Raw genomic sequence first — 18,598 nt, forward strand, 5'->3', positions numbered from 1 at the left:
CATAAGCTGTCAGGTTGGTTTGGCAACCAGTTTGACCCTTCCTGGTAAACCAGTGTTGCTTCATTATTAAGTGCTCTCCTACATCACACATTACATTCATGTAATACATAATTTTTGATGCTGTAGATTTCCTTGTCAATAGTTGTATTGTGCATTTGGCTCTGGGGAACCTGTTCTCTGAGTGAATAGCACTGACAGACTGTGCCACTCGAGCAGTCCAGCCATCTGTCCTGGTTGCCATTAACACTCTGACGTGGATTTTAAGGAGATGTCTTCAGAAAGGGGAAAGAGTGGCTTGTGACAGGAGCACTTAAAATGTGTTTGACAGGTCGAGCCCTTAGCTATGGCCTGAATTAGTAATGTTGTTTATTGTAACATGGTTATTGTAACTCTGGTACTCTATTCACTTGTGTGTCATGTCGTGGGGTTTTTTTAAGTCTTTGTCCTCCATTTTGCTGTCTCTGAAGACAAGATTGTTTTTTGCAATTGTATTTCCATTGAAGCGTAGCAAAATTAAGCTTTGTGTGAATGTTTGCCTCTATATGGGTTTAGAAAATGCAGACTTCCACTAAAATTCTTACGTCACGTTAAGGAAGTTGCACAAACACATGGGTAAAATGGGGAAACCTTGGTCATTCTTGGTGACTGATCTTTTGGTGCTTACCTTCTGCAGGGATTATTGGGATTTGTCCTGCTGTGAGCAGTAAGATCTGTAGATGATGTTGCCCACCTGTTGACAGTTGTTTCCATCCTCAGGACTAATGGCAAAGGAGTGACCCAGCATGGCAGCTATGGTCCCACCAGTGAAGCTGAAATGGCTTGAGCATCTCAACAGCTCTTGGATCACCGAAGACAGCGAATCTATTGCCACAAGGGAGGGAGTGTCTGTCTTGTACGCTAAGTTAGTGAGCAATAAAGAAGTAGTGCCATTGCCCCAGCAGGTTCTGTGCCTCAAAGGACCTCAGTTACCAGATTTTGAGCGGGAATCTCTCTCTAGTGATGAACAGGACCACTACCTGGATGCCCTCCTTAGCAGCCAGCTGGCTCTGGCAAAGATGGTGTGCTCAGACTCTCCGTTTGCCGGAGCGCTGCGGAAGCGTCTCCTGGTGCTGCAGCGCGTCTTCTATGCACTTTCTAACAAATACCACGACAAGGGGAAGGTGAAGCAGCAGCAGCACTCCCCAGAGAGCAGCTCTGGCTCCACAGACGTGCACTCGGTCAGCGAGCGGCCCCGGTCGAGCACGGACGCGCTCATCGAGATGGGGGTCCGGACTGGGCTGAGCCTGCTCTTCGCCCTGCTCAGGCAGAGCTGGATGATGCCGGCGGCGGGGCCCGGCCTCAGCCTCTGCAACGACGTCATCCACACTGCCATAGAGGTGGTCAGCTCCCTGCCACCCTTGTCTCTAGCCAATGAGAGCAAGATTCCACCCATGGGTTTGGACTGTTTGTCACAAGTCACGACGTTTCTCAAGGGAGTCACAATCCCGAACTCTGGGGCGGATACGTTAGGTCGTAGATTAGCTTCGGAGCTGCTGCTTGGTCTGGCTGCCCAGCGAGGTGCCTTGAGATACCTTCTGGAGTGGATAGAGATGGCTTTGGGTGCCTCAGCTGTGGTGAACACCATGGAGAAAAGCAAGCTGCTGCAAAGTCCAGAGGGGATGATCAGCTTTGATTGCTTCATGAGCATATTGACACAGATGCGACGGTCTCTGGTAGGCACAGACCAGCTTTGGCTTGTCTGCATTGCAATGTGCTTGCATTCTTAACTAAATAGTTCCTCAAGACTGAAAGCCAGTTTGCTCAATGTGTTAAAAAAAGGGTTTTTTTGTGAATTTTTCCTCTCAGTATTTCTTTTGTTGCCCATCAACTCTTTTCCCCCCTTCCTGCCCACCCGTTTCCTCATAGGTAAAGATGGAACAGCAAAGCAGCCCCTGTGTTGTCACTTGAGTCATTGTGCTTTAACAGGGAAAGAATCAAGGGCATACTTGATCCACTTGCACTTGTACATTGAAATGCACAGCAAAAGACTTACAAAGTATGGAACTGTTTTTCTGGCTTGAAATTCACAGTTTTACCGTACACCTTGTTTCCTGTTCAGTTATTTTTATTGGACATTCCTGCTCCCCACTTCACTTGGACCTCTGCTTATAAATCTTAGGGATGTTCAGCATTTTTGCTGCTCAGAAATTAATTTGATAAGAAAATGAGCTAAAATGGAAGTGTGGCACACTGTTGCATGTGTTGAGTACTTCTGGTCCTAGATGAATGTTCATTCCAAAGCTATGAAATTGTGGCACAGTGTGCAATCAGAAGCTGTGGTGAACTTCTGCCTCATATGCTCAGACTGAAACAGAGAATGACTTTCCCTCAAGTTGGTCATTCTTTTCTCCTCAGGCTTGTATTGCTCGTTAATAAACATGATTTTTAAAATCTAAAAAATGCTAAAGAATGGGGACCATGAGAAGAGCATGACAGTGGCAGTATCTGAATTGGATTGTATGTCCTGATGGGCAGCTTTGTTTGTGGCTGGTTTTAGGCTAGATATGAAATTAGAGTCCAAAAGATGGAAGATAGATAAAGATAAAATTAATTATGATTAGTCATTTTTAAATAATTATCACTTTGAACACAACATGCATTTCAGAACAAAACAGTATTAGGAGAAATTAACTCTGAACACAGATACCTTCACAAAAACGAATCAGTAAGAATGTTTAAGTAGCACTTTTGACATCTTTGTTTTCCTGAAGTGTGTGCAGCTGTCACAGCTCAGGAAAAGGTGGTGTACTTATGCTTATAAAAAAGAGCCCAAATCCCTGATGTATTTTGCACAGGTGCCCTGTTGCTGTCTGGGAGTATGTTTGTCACAATAACAACATTTGAATGTTGTAGGGCTCGTCTGCTGACCGAAGTCAATGGAGGGAGCCAACCAGAACATCTGATGGCTTGTGCTCCCTGTATGAGGCAGCTCTGTGTTTGTTTGAAGAGGTATGTCTTGGGAAAAAACATGTAAGGTAATTGTATCTTCCTTCCCCCTCACTCATGGGCTCGGTGTGAACGTGGGGTGCAGCCCACTCTTGGCTGAGTTACTCTGGAGTAGAAGAGGGGACAAAAACCTGTGAAAAACTAAGATGTAATGAAGCAAAGTCACTTGGGCAAGCTCGTGATGTGGTGATGGGGATTTGTATTTTAGGCAGGGGATCATATTGAGGGGGGGCAGTTAAATGTGCATTAAACATTGTGACTGTGGGGAAAGAAACATCAAGTGCTGCTTGTTTTCACAGGTGTGTCGAATGGCTTCAGACTATTCCAGGACATGTGCCAGCCCTGACAGCATCCAAACTGGGGATGCTCCCATTGTGTCTGAGACCTGTGAGGTGTATGTTTGGGGCAGTAACAGCAGTCATCAGCTGGTGGAAGGCACTCAGGAAAAAATACTTCAACCCAAGCTCGCTCCAAGTTTTTCTGATGCACAGACAGTAAGTGACATTTCTGGTGGTACATTATGTGACATTCAGCAGCTTCACAGCTACATTGTGAAATTGAGAAATGGGGCTTTATTTCTGAGTGTCAGCTTGTAATGAAGGTCTGATGCTCAGAACTGATCACACAAGTTATTGGACTGAAAGTATCTCACTGCTTTTATTGATACCTTGAAGAAACATTTCGTTTTGTTTTTAATGACACCCACAGATAAATATCCATGTAACAGGAACGACTGAATTACCTAACTTGGTCAGCAGAGACAAGTTTGTTTGCCTGGAGGGTTTTTTTGGTGGTGTTTCTTTGGTTTTGGTTTGGATTTTTTACTGTTGCTTAAAAGGTGTCTTAACTATTCAGTCTTCTTTTCCTTTGGTGGTTTTCACACCAAGGTTGCCCAGTTTAAAAGTCCAGACTGGGCTAACTGCTGGCACAGCAACCTTAATTAGCTCTCTGAAAATGAGTGTACATGCTCTTCTGCTCCCAGTCACAGATTCTGCCATTGCAACTGAGCACTTTTGTTGATGCATGGCACAGGATATAATAGTTTGCTTTTCTGTTACTACATTGGCTTTGCAGTGTTGACTCAAGTAAAAGCACTTTTTGGTCACTAGACAATTCAGGTGCCTTTTCTGCAGTTGTTTCTATTGACGTCACTGATATATTTGATGTGCCAGTGGACTGCAGGGCTGGGCATCATAAAGAAGTTTATGCATTCAGAAAACTTCCAAAACACTCGTACACAAGAGTGGAATGTGAATGAGTGGGTTACTCTTTTATTAATACAGTATACACCTCTCTAACATATTTATGTGATTTTTTTTTTTCCACTGAGATAAAGATTTTTTTCTTTAACTTTCTAGCTAAAACAACCGATAATTGTTAATTAATCAAACAATTGATAATTGTTTTAGGGTTTTCTGGATGTTAATTCCCAGTAAATAGGGCTGTGGCTGTGCAGTCTGACACCTGTGTGGGCTGTTTTATATGTGCCTTTGTGCTTCAGATTTGAACCTGCTTTGCACTTAAAGATTCTTGTAGCAAATTATTGCTGGGTTAGTTGGTTTGCTGTTGGGTCATTGGTCAGCTGAGCTCTGACTTTCCAATACAGGCAAGTTCTTATTCTCTTAAAAACTTTTAGTCTTATTTCTTTGATGTTTATGTCGTTAAAATGTATAGTGTCAAATGAGAATGGAGTTTTAGCATTTGCCTCATTTCTGTAATGTTATCACTTGGTACTGGTTCAAATTAAGCCAGACCTACAGTGCTGTATCAAGCTGTTACTTTTTGGTTTTACTCTTGACAAATTCAAATTTCCCTCTGTGACTTTTGGAAATCTGAATGCAGCCCAATGTTTTTACATTATGTTGTATGGAAAGGTCATATAAAGAAGCCTGACATACTGTTAAAAAAATACAAGCTTCTAGACCTGTATGTGAATTTTGCATTTATCTGATCTCTGTGTTTCACTATTTTAACCTTTTTTTTGTAGATTGAAGCTGGACAATATTGTACCTTTGTCATTTCTACGGATGGTTCTGTCAGAGCCTGTGGGAAAGGCAGTTATGGGAGACTTGGACTGGGTGACTCCAATAATCAGTCCACACTGAAAAAACTGACTTTTGAGCCTCACAGGTCTATTAAAAAGGTGTCATCTTCAAAAGGATCTGATGGCCACACTTTAGCATTTACAACAGAAGGGGAAGTCTTCAGCTGGGGTGATGGTGACTATGGAAAACTGGGACATGGAAATAGTTCAACTCAGAAATATCCCAAACTTATTCAGGGTCCCCTGCAAGGAAAGGTTTGTATGGTTCAGTAGAACACCTATTTTTGTTCTGTTCAGTTGTGATGTTGTGTAAAATATGAAATATATAAAATCTTAAGAAGAAGTTGTGTGTTTTTCTAGACCTCTCTTTGAAGCTGGGTCTGCTTTCAGCAAAACACTAGAACTTGTGGTTGCCTCTAGCTTGTGATGTGGACAATGCCATTGTCAGGAAACCTTCTCATAGTCTTAAGAGTAAAACATTCCAGGAAGGAGAGAGTTGCTTTCAGTACTGCAACATCAGGACTTTGACCTACAACTCCTTAGTGGCTTCATTTGGAAAGTGGTTCTGTGTTGTCTTGCAAGGCCTTCTTCTCCCTGTCTGTCTGTGTTTTGACCAGTGTTCTAAACATCCACTGATGCTTCTTTTTTCTCCTGTAAGACCAGGATATCATCATGTTAAAGCTGCCTGATAAATAAATCATTAGCAGTTTTATATAGAAACTTACCTTTTTACCTATTTATTTCTACTAACCAAATAAGAAATAGGAAAGATTGCAGAGGTTCACTTGTGTGTGGATTTGATCCACATGAATGAACAAGTTAATTTGCATAGACTGCTTCTGAAGCTTGACTCTCAGAAGCTTTCAGACTTCCTGTTTGGTTTGTGTAAAAAGTGAATCTTTCTTTTTGCCTGTGCTGCAGGTGGTTGTCTGTGTGTCAGCGGGATACAGGCACAGTGCTGCTGTCACAGAGGATGGGGAGCTCTACACGTGGGGAGAGGGAGACTTTGGGAGACTGGGTAAGTTTAACATTTCAGGGGATGCTTTTGGAAGGATGTCTGTGTCTGGTAATGATTCTGTACATTTATTTGCCTCGTTCTCTAACTGTCCACTCTAAATACACATACACACATAATGCAGGTATGTGGATATAGGTGACTAGTGCAGAGACTCTTAAAAGCTTTTAATGCAGTTAGTTTTACAAAGAATTTGTTAAAAACATTTTTAATTTCAGGAGAGGTTGCTTTTATTCATAAGTCTACATATGATTGCTAATGCTACTGAAATGTAAACAGTAGACATTTTAAATAAACTGGAATTCTAGTGTGGTGGGAGGATAGTTCTTTGAACAGTCAGGAATACCTGGCTAATAGTATCAAGGGTCTCATTTTAATAATCAGCATACTTTACATTGTTTGCCAGATTGGGTTAATGTCCTTTTACCTTAATGCACCTTAAAAATGCAATTTAACTGAAACAAAAAGCCAGTGTTACTGTTTGCTGCAAGTTGCTGTGTCTGTCTGGTCACCTTTGCTGTACAGCTGCTGTGCCTGGTGGGAAACACCTTCTCCAGCAGGTTCAGTTGAACCAGCAGGTTTTGCATAGAAAATTGCTTCAAGTTGGGCAAGTTGCTTCAAGTTTAGTTCCCTTCTGCTGTCTTTGCTCTGAATGTGACCATCACCAAGTATAGAGGGGTGAGAGCAAGTAAGGGGCAGAGGGGCAGAAGACGAGGACAGTGTTTTACAGCTTAAATTGTCACAGTTTTCCAAGGTAATCAGTGGAGGTGCTGAGCCTCTCCCTGCTGGGAGAAAAGAACACTGGGTTAGAGGTTTAGCTTACAACTTTGGTGGGAAATGTGGAAATATTCTCCTTGAGAATATTTCTCCTTGACATGGAGTTTTGATGTGCTTTGTGGGTCTCGGAGTGTGCAATGGTGAGTTCCAGTGCGCAGCTAAAAGGTGACATTTATTAGGTCTTAGTACGTTGTTCATATTTAATCAGTTTTGGATGGACTGTTCTTTTCCCCCTCTTCTCCATTTTTCTTCCATATCTGCAGAATTTCTGCAGTTTCTTAGAGATGAAACATTTTCTGGAGTAGGAGATAGTGTAATGTCTGGTTTCTGCAGAAAGGCCCAGTTAGGGCTGTGACTGTCCCCAGCCAGCTGTGCTGCTGCTGTGATTTGGCTGTGCAGTAGTGACAATAGTGACAATGTGCCCTTGTTGCAGCTTCCCCTTGCTGCTCAGGAGACCTGCTGCCCACTGTTAGGATGTATAGCTGCCTAATCAACTGCTATTAAAGGCACTTGTTCTAGTAATTCCTTTTTTTTTTTTTTCAGCAAGCTAGAAAATAGCCCTAGGATTCAGTGGCACCTTTACCACAGGTGGCTTCCAAACCTGTCTATGAATCTTTCCACAAAGTGGGCAGAAATTGTCGTTTGTGATGAGCACAGAACACGTGGGATTTGCAGAATCTTTATGATTGCAAAAGATAAATAGAACTTAAAGGTTGACAAAAGGAAAACACGTGTTGCTTTTTTTCCATAGGTCACGGTGACAGCAACAGCCGCAACATTCCAACTCTGGTAAAAGATATCAGCAACGTGGGAGAGGTCTCCTGTGGCAGTTCACACACCATAGCTCTGTCCAAAGATGGGAGAACAGTGTGGTCATTTGGAGGAGGAGACAATGGTAGGTAAAAGTACCATTTTGGTGGTAATTTTGTGTTATTCCATCTACCTCAGAGTTTCAGTGCTCCTTGCACTTTGGTTCTGGTTTTTGTTTGGTAGCTGTACAAGAAAAGGATTCTTATAACATCTAAATACAATATTTGAAGTTTGACTGCAAGATTATGGAGTTTAAAAAGGGTTAGGGGAGGGGAGGGGAGGGGTTTCACAGAGCAAAAAGCTCAGTGAATGCATGAACAATTCAAATGAAAATGCTGTGCTGATAACTTTGAAATAAATTCCCTGATGATATGACAGTAACTATTCACATCCTAGAAACTGTTGCATTTTAACTGCCTGGGATTAATATTTCAATTTTAAAATACACTGTCACGAATATATATTTCCTTGAGACTGTAATTGAAAGAGAATAGGTTTTGTAAAAATTGTAACAGGTTTTAATTTTAAAAATCCACTCTGACGCTTTTGGTTATCCAAAAAGAATTCTTTGTGGGGTACTTCTGATTGTTATTTATCCATGGAAAATACCTTGCAGTTGTGTTTCCTCCGTTTGTAGGCAAACTTGGTCATGGTGATACAAACAGGGTATATAAACCCAAAGTTATAGAAGCCTTGCAAGGAATGTTTATTCGAAAGGTTTGTGCTGGGAGCCAGTCTTCACTTGCCTTGACATCAACGGGGCAGGTAGGCAAAAACCACTTTTCACTCCAAATATGAGAGTTGGTGAAGATACTGTGGGTTCACATTACTTCAGCTTTTATTGTTTTGACTGTTGAGAAAATGTTCAACTAGTACTTAAATAACAGTGAAGTTCTTGGTTAGAGATTGAGGTTTCTACTGTGCTGGAGTAATTCAAAATGTGCTGAAGAGTCATGTGAAAATACACTTTTCAAGATCCTTGCTTAGCCACAGAAAATGTTATTTTTAGGTTAATAAAAGTAACGAGTGTAAAAATCAAATTGGATCCAGGAAAAAAAAGCAGCGAAATGCTCGTAATTCTTAATGCATGAACCAACTCAGGTGATTAGGTGATTTAATAGGGTTTTTTTTAAAATGTATGTGTATTTTAGGATATAGGTGTCACCAAAAGTTTTATTTCTAATGTGGAAACCCTGAGGAGCTGTCGGAGGTAAACGCTGGGTGGTTGTGTTGCTTTGCTCCAGGTGTACGCGTGGGGCTGCGGGGCCTGCCTGGGCTGCGGCTCCTCGGAGGCCACTGCTCTCAGACCCAAACTCATCGAGGAGCTGGCTGCCACAAGGATAGTGGACATTTCCATTGGGGACAGTCACTGCTTGGCACTTTCTCATGGTAAGAACAGCAAGGTGTAAAAATACATCGTCTTCCTCTCGATCAAAAGCGGTTGTGTTCAGGTTTTGTTTTCTGCTCTGTTTGTGTTTATAGATAATGAAGTTTATGCTTGGGGTAACAATTCAATGGGACAGTGTGGTCAGGGAAACTCCACTGGTCCCATCACCAAACCGAAGAAAGTAAGTGGTTTAGATGGAGTTGCAATCCAACAAATCTCAGCAGGAACATCCCATAGCCTTGCCTGGACAGCTCTTCCAAGGGACAGGTAACGATGACACTGGGGACAGGTATCATTTGCTTTTTATACAGGTCCACTTAGGGATACATTTAACTACTCCCTGAAGGTGTTAACCACACCATGTGTTTCAAGTATTCTGCTTGTAATGTTTTGGGCTGAAGAGTCTTCCCTCCCTCCTCTCCTCTTCCCTCTCCTCCAGTTGTTGCATATTGCAAGTGAAAATATATCAACACCAAGGATTTGGGTATTAGTTCTTCGTGTATGAAGATTTCTTACCTGCTTTTAGACCTCTATTTACTAAAATTTTGAGAAGTTAGGCAGTGGGAGGTGAAACAACTCAGTATTTATTTTTGCTTCTGAAGGGACTTTTTATGGCTTAGGAAGTTTCCTGTAGTGTAACAAGAAGTGCACTAAGCAGGAGACTTTGGGAAAGGGGAAGTTCAGACAAATTGCTGAGGTGGATTTAAACATCTTAAAAAATTTCTGTATGGTTACCTGTTAACCTAAACTGAAACCAGGTGCCTAAATAAATAGTTAGGTTATTAATGTACAATAAGTGAAATAATACTTTGTTACACCAAAGACATGAGCAAGTGATTGAAGTGAACCAGTATAGTTTTACATATAAACTAACACAAAGGGATAGAAAAGCTTAATATTTGGAAGATAATTCAAGAAGAATTTCAAGTGCCCTGTTTTCACAGGAGCTATCAATTCAGAAAATAGTGAGACTTAAATAGTACTAAGTGGCACTACTGCTTCTGAGCTCTCCCTGCATTGTGTCAAGGTCTCTATAATCTGACATTTGTACTAAAACCAGCTTTGTGAGTACTGGGCAGCCTTTGCACGAGTCAGATTAAATACATATGGCTTCATATTTATAGCATTGTAGGTGTTCCTGTTCTTTAGAATGGTTTTTTCTAAAGAGTTTTACAGCGAAGAGAGCAGAAAATACCCCCGAGGGTCAGGAAGTTAGTCTGCCATAGTCATAGTGGTTTGTTCTAAGAAAAACACTGGTTAAGTGTGTGTTGAACCTGCTTGAGCTGTTAATGTATTAAAGCAGTTGGAGTATTTCCAGAGGGTGATCTCCTTTGCTTGTGATTGCAGGCAGGTTGTGGCGTGGCACAGACCCTACTGCGTAGACCTGGAAGAAAGTACCTTCTCCCATCTTCGCTCTTTCCTCGAGCACTACTGTGACAAAATCAACAGTGAAATCCCCCCTCTTCCTTTTCCTTCCTCAAGGTACACACAACATGTGCTTGTTACAGATTTTTTAATTATTTTGTTTTTCTTTACAGCAGGGGTGCTTGGCTTAGTCTTGGTCAGTGTGTTCTTTAACAGGCATAAGTCTGGTTTCCTTGCTCCTTCAGGAGCTCTGCAGTGCCCCAAACGTAGCAGGATCTTTTGCCTGGAGTTTATTTTCATTATGTACTGAATTAAATGCTTTATTTCAGAGTTTTCCTTTGAAACACAATTTTCTGTGTAGTTGAAATGCATTTACTGTTTCTGCTTTGTTAGTTCTTACTCCTTTAACAGTTTTTCAGAAGTTTTTTACAAAGACTAGAAATTAATACCCTGACCTTTTGTTTTTAACCCAATTCTTGTGCTCCTGAATCTTCTGAGAGAAGATTACATTTATTACTTCTTAAAAGTTATTTTTCTTCTCTATGAATAATACATTTGCCTCTTTGTGTATTTTTGGATGATTTTGCCTCCTGATTCATGGGACTGCATTTCTAAAGTGGATGCCTCTTGGAACCATTGTTCACAAAGACACTTTACCATTCTAGTTTTGGTTTTTGTTCTTTTAAGCACATTGGCAGAAGGTTCTCAGAGGAGGTTCTTCCAACTCCCAGCTGTAATTTACTTACCTTTTCTGGTACAAAATATCAAAGGCGAGTTGAAAGCTTAGTGCACAAATAAGTGAAAAGGGAGCAGGAGAGATTAACAGGGATGTATTTCTTTTTGCAGGGAACATCACAATTTTCTTAAATTGTGTCTGAAGCTGCTTTCTAATCACCTTGCACTTGCACTGGCTGGGGGTGTAGCCACCAGCATTCTGGGCCGCCAGGCTGGGCCTCTCCGAAATCTCTTGTTTAGACTGATGGACTCTTCTGTCCCTGATGAAATTCAGGAAGTAAGTCATGCTCTGTTGTTTGCCTGTGAAAACTGTGCTACTCTCTCTTCTTTCTTTCTTTGTGCAATTAGAGATATATCTGACTTTCAGCAGTTGGCACTGTGATAAACATGAGTCTGACTTAGTGGTTTTAGTCGTGACAGGTAAAAACTGCAGTCACCATCACTGTTTTATGATGTGAAAACAGAGGAGAATGTTTGCAGAAGAACGTCAAAAAGCTGCTTTATTTTGTAACTTTTAAATTAGTCTTCCTTGCAATAATGAGCCTAAAATGTTAGTGTTGTGGATTGAGTAATTAACTCAGTTGAGTAATTCTCCTAAGATGTACTCTTACAGGAAACAGCAGCTTTTGTTGCTCTCATTTCACTTCTTCAATGTACTGCTTGTCTTTGCATCACAACATGAAAAATTAGTGTGCTATTGTGAGATAGAACTCTGATGTTAAATGAAATTAAGCAAGATGTTTTGGATATATCATGGGTGGTGTGCTGTGTTTTTTAAAGATACAGGTGAGTTGATTATCTCCTCCTTCCTTACTGAAGAAGTATTTTCTGCTGCTCTAATTTTAGGTTGTAATTGAGACTCTGTCAGTAGGAGCAACTATGCTGCTTCCTCCACTGCGAGAGAGAATGGAATTGCTCCATTCCCTTCTCCCCCAAGGTCCTGATAGATGGGAGAGCTTATCAAAAGGACAGGTAAGGTCAGGTAAAAATATGCCATGCTTTGAAAGCAGCTGTGGTTTGCTTTGGCTTTTTCTGCTGGAACATTGTGAACTGAGGTGAGCCTTGTTTTCAGTGTGCCAGCACATTCCTGGTGAGGTGCAGTGCAAAGCCCAGCATAACAAAACCTGGCTAAACCAGAGTCCAGTGAGACAGGGAGCACTGCATGTTGGCTGCTTAGGAATTGCTGTGTCAGCATATCCAGACAAGTATAAAGAGCAGATATTTTTGAATTCGGATTTAACTGTTTAGATTTAACATGTCTTGGAAACAGAAAATTATTTCCTGTGAAGAATACTTGTATAATGCTTTTGCTACATGGATTTCACCCTCCTTTGCAAAGGTGACTGCAATGTTCCTTTTGTCTTTTTCCTTCTTGAATGCAAAAACCAGGAATTAATGCAGGTTAGGATGGTTGCCCAGTATCCTACAAAAGGAGGGAAAAAGATTCAAGGAACATCTGTTCCTGTTCTTGAGAGCAGTAGGAACTGGAACTTCAGCAGTAGTCTCAGACTAAAAGAATGAGCAAAAGTACTGTTCAGTTCTGTGCACACAGGATCCTGGTCAAGTCCTGTATTTTATACACTAAGGAAGAGACTGGCTTACACTTGATACTGAAACTATGAAGCAGAATCTTCTGATTCTGAGTTTCTAAAGATTTGTGAAGATGAGTATTGGTACGAACTAAACCCCTTGACAATTACTAGGGCAGAACAAGTTTAGGTTTTCCAGCATTCAGAACCAGCAGCAGTGGGGAGCAGCACTAAAGGTGAAGGTCATTAGTCTGCATCTGCCACCTCTCTTGGTCTCATGTGTGCTTGTTCTGCTTTTTACCCTTTTTCCAATGTGCAGCCTAGAAAAATGGTGTGTCCCCCACCAACTCCCTAAATAATCAGATAACTCCAACAAACTGGAGAAAGCATTTAGTCCAGTGTCTAATATCTTCCTCCTAATCTCAGATTTTACTAGGTATGGTCATCTAATTGATATATTTATCTGTTCTCTAATACTACAAATCTGCAGGAAAACCTGGAGGTTTTTGGAAAAGTCCTCCAGCTTATTTCTCTGTCCCGTTACAATATTTTAATTGTAACTACGTCTAATCCTTTTTCCTTCATAGCTCCTTATTTATTCTGTCCTCATTAACAAAGAGTGTTTTTTGTGCCTCTAAACATTTTTCTTTAGAGAATGCAGTTGGACATCATTCTGACAAGCTTGCAGGATCACACCCACGTGGCTTCCCTGCTTGGCTACAGCTCACCCTCAGATACCACCGAAACCTCCTCACTGTGTATCAGCTATGGAAACCTCTCTGATCAAACATATGCTGTGCAGAGCAGCCACCCAGACACTCACCTGGCTGAAATCTTAATGAAGACTCTGCTGAGAAATTTGGGATTTTATACAGTATGTATAGGCCTTGTAATTAATTATTTTTAAAATTGTAATGAATTTTGGATACCTAGAAGGGTTGTTTTTTTTTTTTCTCCATCTCAAGAATGGAGAAAAAAGTAGCAGTGCAATATGTATTTGTCCTGAAGTGGACTAAAATCAGTTAAATCATCTCTAACAATATGGTTTTTGTGTTATTATAGTGGTATTTATTGTTTAAGATGACTTATGTAACTGCAGCTGCTTTCATATCAGACTGTTTTATTGCTCTTACTTTGGCTTCCAAGTTTTTGGCAGATAGAATGTAACACAAGAAGTGCATGGAATGTTTTTAGTCAGTATAATCTCAGCCACCAGGGAGCAATAGGCAGACAGCAGGAGCATGAATCTGTCTAATTAACTTCACTAGGGTTATTACCTTATGCTTATTACCTGACTGAACATCTTATGCGTCAGCCCCCAACAGATCCTAAAAATTATTACTTATTTTAACATACTGTGATTTGGGGACCAGGTTAGGGAGTGGGTTTTTTCACCCAGTTAGCCTTGGGGAGTTGAATAAAAACATTGCTGCCTCTGAAAGAAACCTTTTCAGAAGAGAAGTGTTCACTTGACAGCCATCAAAATCACTACTATGACTTTCTAAACAAGTGTAATTTTAGCTGTGGTTATCCCATGATCCACTGGCACATAGTAAAGATAATAGAAGTTTCTTTTTAAGATGATTGTCAGGTTTCATGGCATTTGAAGCACAGTTAATTGTTCTTTTTCTCCCCCCTCCTTTTTGTCTTAATAGGACCAAGCCTTTGGAGAACTGGAAAAAAACAGTGATAAATTTTTACTAGGTACATCATCATCAGAAAACAGCCAACCTGCTCATCTTCATGAGCTTTTATGTTCACTGCAGAAACAGCTGCTGGCTTATTGCCACATCAACAGTGTCAGTGAGGTGTGTGTCCTTATTTTTGCATTTAGGAGAGAAAAAACTAATTCAGCATTCATAAGCATCAGAATGTTGTAAGGTTCCTGTTGTAAATCTGAGTATTTGAAAGCTAAACTAATTTAAATAACCCTTTAAATATATTTACAGAATTATTCTTATGTTGGTTTGTTTCCTTCTAGAATTCCAGCAGTGTGGCTCTGCTCCACAAACACCTCCAGCTTTTGTTGCCTCATGCCACAGATATCTATTCCCGTTCTGCAACACTGCTGAAGGAAAGCTCTTGGAATGGTAGTGTTGGGGAAAAACTGAGAGGTAAATCTTCATGGAAAAATCAGTATTGATGGCTCTGTAAGCTTAGATTCGAATAACAAAATACCTTGTTTTTCCTGTATCTGCATAAAGTGGACATCCCAAGCATCCCCCAAAAGAGGAGATTAGGTGTCTACCCAGGGATAGCATCTGGTTCCTGTTTTTGATGCAACATTTGACATACAGGGAAAATACAGAATGGAGAAGACATTGAAACAATAATGCACAGAGGCAGTTTTGTTAATTCTAGATTTCTCTTTTAAAAAGTGCTGGTTTTGTGATCACTGAAAAGTGTGTTGGTAATTGTTAAACCCATCAATTCAACGTGTGCCGTGGAGACATTTTGAGAAAGCTGAGGTGTTTTATGCAGTTCTTTGACTTGCTAAATGGCCTTGTTGTGCTAGGAATATAACTGTATAACTGTAATTCAGCTTTGCTTTCCCCCCTGCAGATGTGATTTATGTCTCAGCTGCTGGCAGTATGCTCTCCCAGATTGTCAACTCCTTGCTGCTGCTGCCAGTGTCGGTAGCCCGGCCCTTGCTGAGTTACCTGCTGGATCTGCTGCCACCTTTAGATCGTCTCAACAGACTGTTGCCTGCTGCAGCCCTTCTGGAAGATCAGGAATTACAGTGGCCTCTTCATGGTGAGTGTAATAACATGCTTTCCATCTGAAAAGTAAAGAATGGCACCTTTTTGTAGTGGAAGTTTAACTTTCCCTTTTAAGATGGCTTTTTTTTTTTTTAAGCTGTGTATCTTGCTACATCTCCTTTTCCATTTCCTAAATGTATTTATGGCCCTTGCTGTGAAATACTTTTTCTGCTTTAATTGAGTGGTTTCCAGTTGTTTCCTTTATCTGTACATGTTTATCAGAACACAAAGAAGTGTGTGTTGGACAAAATACTCTTGGGCAGAGTTTGAAGGAGCCTTTCCTTCGTGAGCAGCTGTGCCAGGAATGGTGATGGCCTGTGCTGCTGCTGTAGTTACCATGTTAAGTGGCCTCTTTGTCCTACCTGCTGTTCCTTCAGTCGATTGAGGGGCAAATCTGCCACTAACAGGGAAATATGAACAAGATCTGTTAATTTTGCTGATTTTGGGATTGTGACTGATTTGAGAACGACTCCTTTCAGGTGGCCCTGAGTTGATCGACCCTGCCGGAGTGCCCCTGCCACAGCCTGCCCAGTCCTGGGTGTGGCTCGTTGACCTCGAGAGGACGGTGGCCTTGCTCATTGGGAGGTGCCTTGGGGGGATGCTCCAGGGCCCTCCCGTGTCCCCTGAGGAACAGGACACAGCCTACTGGCTCAAAACTCCACTTTTCAGTGATGGGGTGGAAATGGATATTCCTCATTTAGGTAACTGTGAAATACTGGTGTCTCCTGGTCGTTGTAAATATCTGTGATCGTTTGGAAATCTCTGGTGGTGTTTTGAATGGGTCTGTGCACTCAGGGATTGTCTTCCAGCATTGGTGTGTGTTTGTGGAGTAATGCAAAAAGTTACTAAAAGGATATTTAAGTGTACGATGTAGTTTACAAAGGGTCTTGGAAATGCATAGGGAAGAAAAAATCTGCAATTTCTCAGTGAAAGAACACAGACTTCACTGAGTTAATTTTAAGTGTTTAACTCTTAGATGCTCAGCAGCGTTTAACAGGCACAACAGAGGCTCAGTTTTTCATATTAATTATTGGAAAATATTATCTTACATTCTGCTTGCAAAGCGAATTTTTTATTAATTAGGAACAATACTATTAATAACAAACTTCAGTCTTGATGATCTACCAGAACTGGTAACAACTCAGCATTAATATTCTAGTCATCCCTTCCTATCTGAACAGTGCCCTTGCTTCTGCTTCTTTGTGACCTCTTCCTTAGTTCACATCTCTGTTCCCATCCTCTCTGGTTCTGAGTGGACTTCAAGACTTATTTACAAAACACAGTGTTTTGAAATGGGTCCTGGCAGTAACTGCAAGCTGTGCAGTTCAGGTGGACTTAGTGATACAGATTTATGCTATTGAAGCAGAGTTGGAGAATGTTTCTAAATCTCCATAGGTTTTATGTAAATTGTAACTCTTAAGTCACTTCCCTGTCTAATGTAAATTTGTTGTAGGACAATGAGATGTCTTGATTTTTTAATTTTTTTTTAGCTAAGTGTAGAGTGCTTTTAGGTAGATGTATATAATCCTCAACATTTAATTTCTTGGGTATTTCCCTTCTGTCAGACAAATGCATGAGCTCCTTGTTAGAAGTGGCCCTGTCTGGAAATGAGGAGCAGAAGCCCTTTGACTATAAGCTGAGACCTGAGATTACAGTCTATGTTGATTTGGCCTTGGGTTGTACAAAAGAGCCAGCCAGGAGCCTCTGGATCAGTATGCAAGACTATGCTGTTAGTAAAGGTAAGGTGTCGAAAATGCATGTGTGTTAAAAGCATATTACATATATTACATGCCTCAACTACACTCCTAGGACAGTCCTGGATTTTTGTTGGCAACAAATTTTAATTCTGCAAAAGGAAAAATAATTTATTGTTATGTTCCACAATCTCTCTTCTGCTGTTTCTCTCTCTTTTGACGTTGATTTCAGTGTTTGGCAAACATGTAGTTCAGTGTTGTTTTTCCCCCTGACCTGGTAAGAAGAAACTCCTTGTTTGCTTACTCAGTTGTTGGTTTTTCTGTTTTCCGAGTAGAGCAGGGTAAAACTGACAATTAAAAAGGAAAATTAATGGGGAGGAGATGGGGAAAGGCAAAGTAACTTGCAAAATATGTTGGGAATGGAATGAAGTCACCCTTTGTGTGTCAAGTCTCTGAGAGGCTGACCTTACAGTGTTAATAGTTCCTCATGCTTATAACCTAAAATCTGGGTTTTCTTGCTCAAACTTTCCAGTTCCTTTTAATGACCTCCACTAAATATTGTTGTTGTACTGTAACTCTGCAGTATCCAGAGATAATTTTCTGTAGCTCTGGCCAAGCTGAGCGTGATGAAGAAAACTGCAAGTGGTCTTGTGTGCCTGTTGAGAGCAACACAGAGGGTTCTTTTAGAGAATTCCACAGGAGTAGGAATTCCAGTTAAAAAACCTGCTGGTTATCTGTTTACAAAATCTGAGATGAGTGGGCTGATATGTGTAATTTTGGCCATGGAACTGGGCTCTTTAGAAGTTGATGTGGTTCTGCTCTTCACAGTGCAAGCTGACTGAGGAGCAGGTATGTTAGATAAACTGTGTGTGGCCAGGTGAGCTTTTGTCATTTCTACAGCAGTTTGCAAGGATTCGTAGATAACATTTAATAGAAAAAGATATTTAGATTAAAAGATACTTTTAAGGGAGTGGGGCAGTATTTTTTCCCCCCTGTGGAAAATGATGGTGCTTTGTGGAGGTTTGCTTGGCAGTTTGGCTATTTTGTAGTCGAGTAAAAAGAACCATTATGAAAATAAGATTGAAATGGGGAAAAGTTCTTCTGAAATTAGGGGGTCAGTTCCTGAAAATACTGGTTGAACTTTCATTTCAAAACCTGAAAATGTCTCTTGGTAATATTAGCAGTGAAGCTTGTGCTTCTAAGCTTGAGCAGTTGGCCTTCCTGCTGGAGATAAGGCTTTTCCATCATAAGCAAAACTGTGAAATGGTGCTGGAATGTGGTTTCAAACATGTGTAAAAGAGCAGCAAGTCTCAGCTACGGTGTGTTTCTAAACAAGATCCATGTGAATTTGTGCCCAGAAGAGAACAGCTCCAGTTTGCTATTGTTACTTGAAAGACAGGTTGCACCCTAGTTTCTGTTCCCTGGCTCTCTGGTGGCAGTGTGTGTGCACACCCTGGCTCTCTGGTGGCAGTGTGTGTGCACTCCCTGGCTCTCTGGT

General features: G+C 40.9%; 1 protein-coding gene across 1 annotated transcript in view; it reads left to right on the top strand.

Annotated features, from left to right (window-relative positions):
* HERC1 (HECT and RLD domain containing E3 ubiquitin protein ligase family member 1) overlaps nt 1-18,598 on the top strand; it is a 114,983-nt gene that overhangs the window by 35,945 nt on the left and 60,440 nt on the right. Inside the window, 18 exon segments of the mRNA XM_027657698.1 lie at nt 757-1,712; nt 2,893-2,988; nt 3,285-3,479; nt 4,973-5,284; nt 5,951-6,047; nt 7,573-7,716; nt 8,269-8,396; nt 8,876-9,020; nt 9,114-9,285; nt 10,366-10,500; nt 11,230-11,395; nt 11,965-12,090; nt 13,300-13,521; nt 14,303-14,455; nt 14,629-14,761; nt 15,210-15,401; nt 15,886-16,107; nt 16,972-17,145. Coding sequence (XP_027513499.1) covers nt 783-1,712; nt 2,893-2,988; nt 3,285-3,479; nt 4,973-5,284; nt 5,951-6,047; nt 7,573-7,716; nt 8,269-8,396; nt 8,876-9,020; nt 9,114-9,285; nt 10,366-10,500; nt 11,230-11,395; nt 11,965-12,090; nt 13,300-13,521; nt 14,303-14,455; nt 14,629-14,761; nt 15,210-15,401; nt 15,886-16,107; nt 16,972-17,145 — 3,742 coding nt within the window. The 5' untranslated portion in view covers nt 757-782.

This window comes from Corapipo altera, unplaced genomic scaffold, assembly GCF_003945725.1.
Source record: "Corapipo altera isolate COAL_440 unplaced genomic scaffold, ASM394572v1 308, whole genome shotgun sequence".
Lineage (NCBI taxonomy): Eukaryota > Metazoa > Chordata > Aves > Passeriformes > Pipridae > Corapipo > Corapipo altera.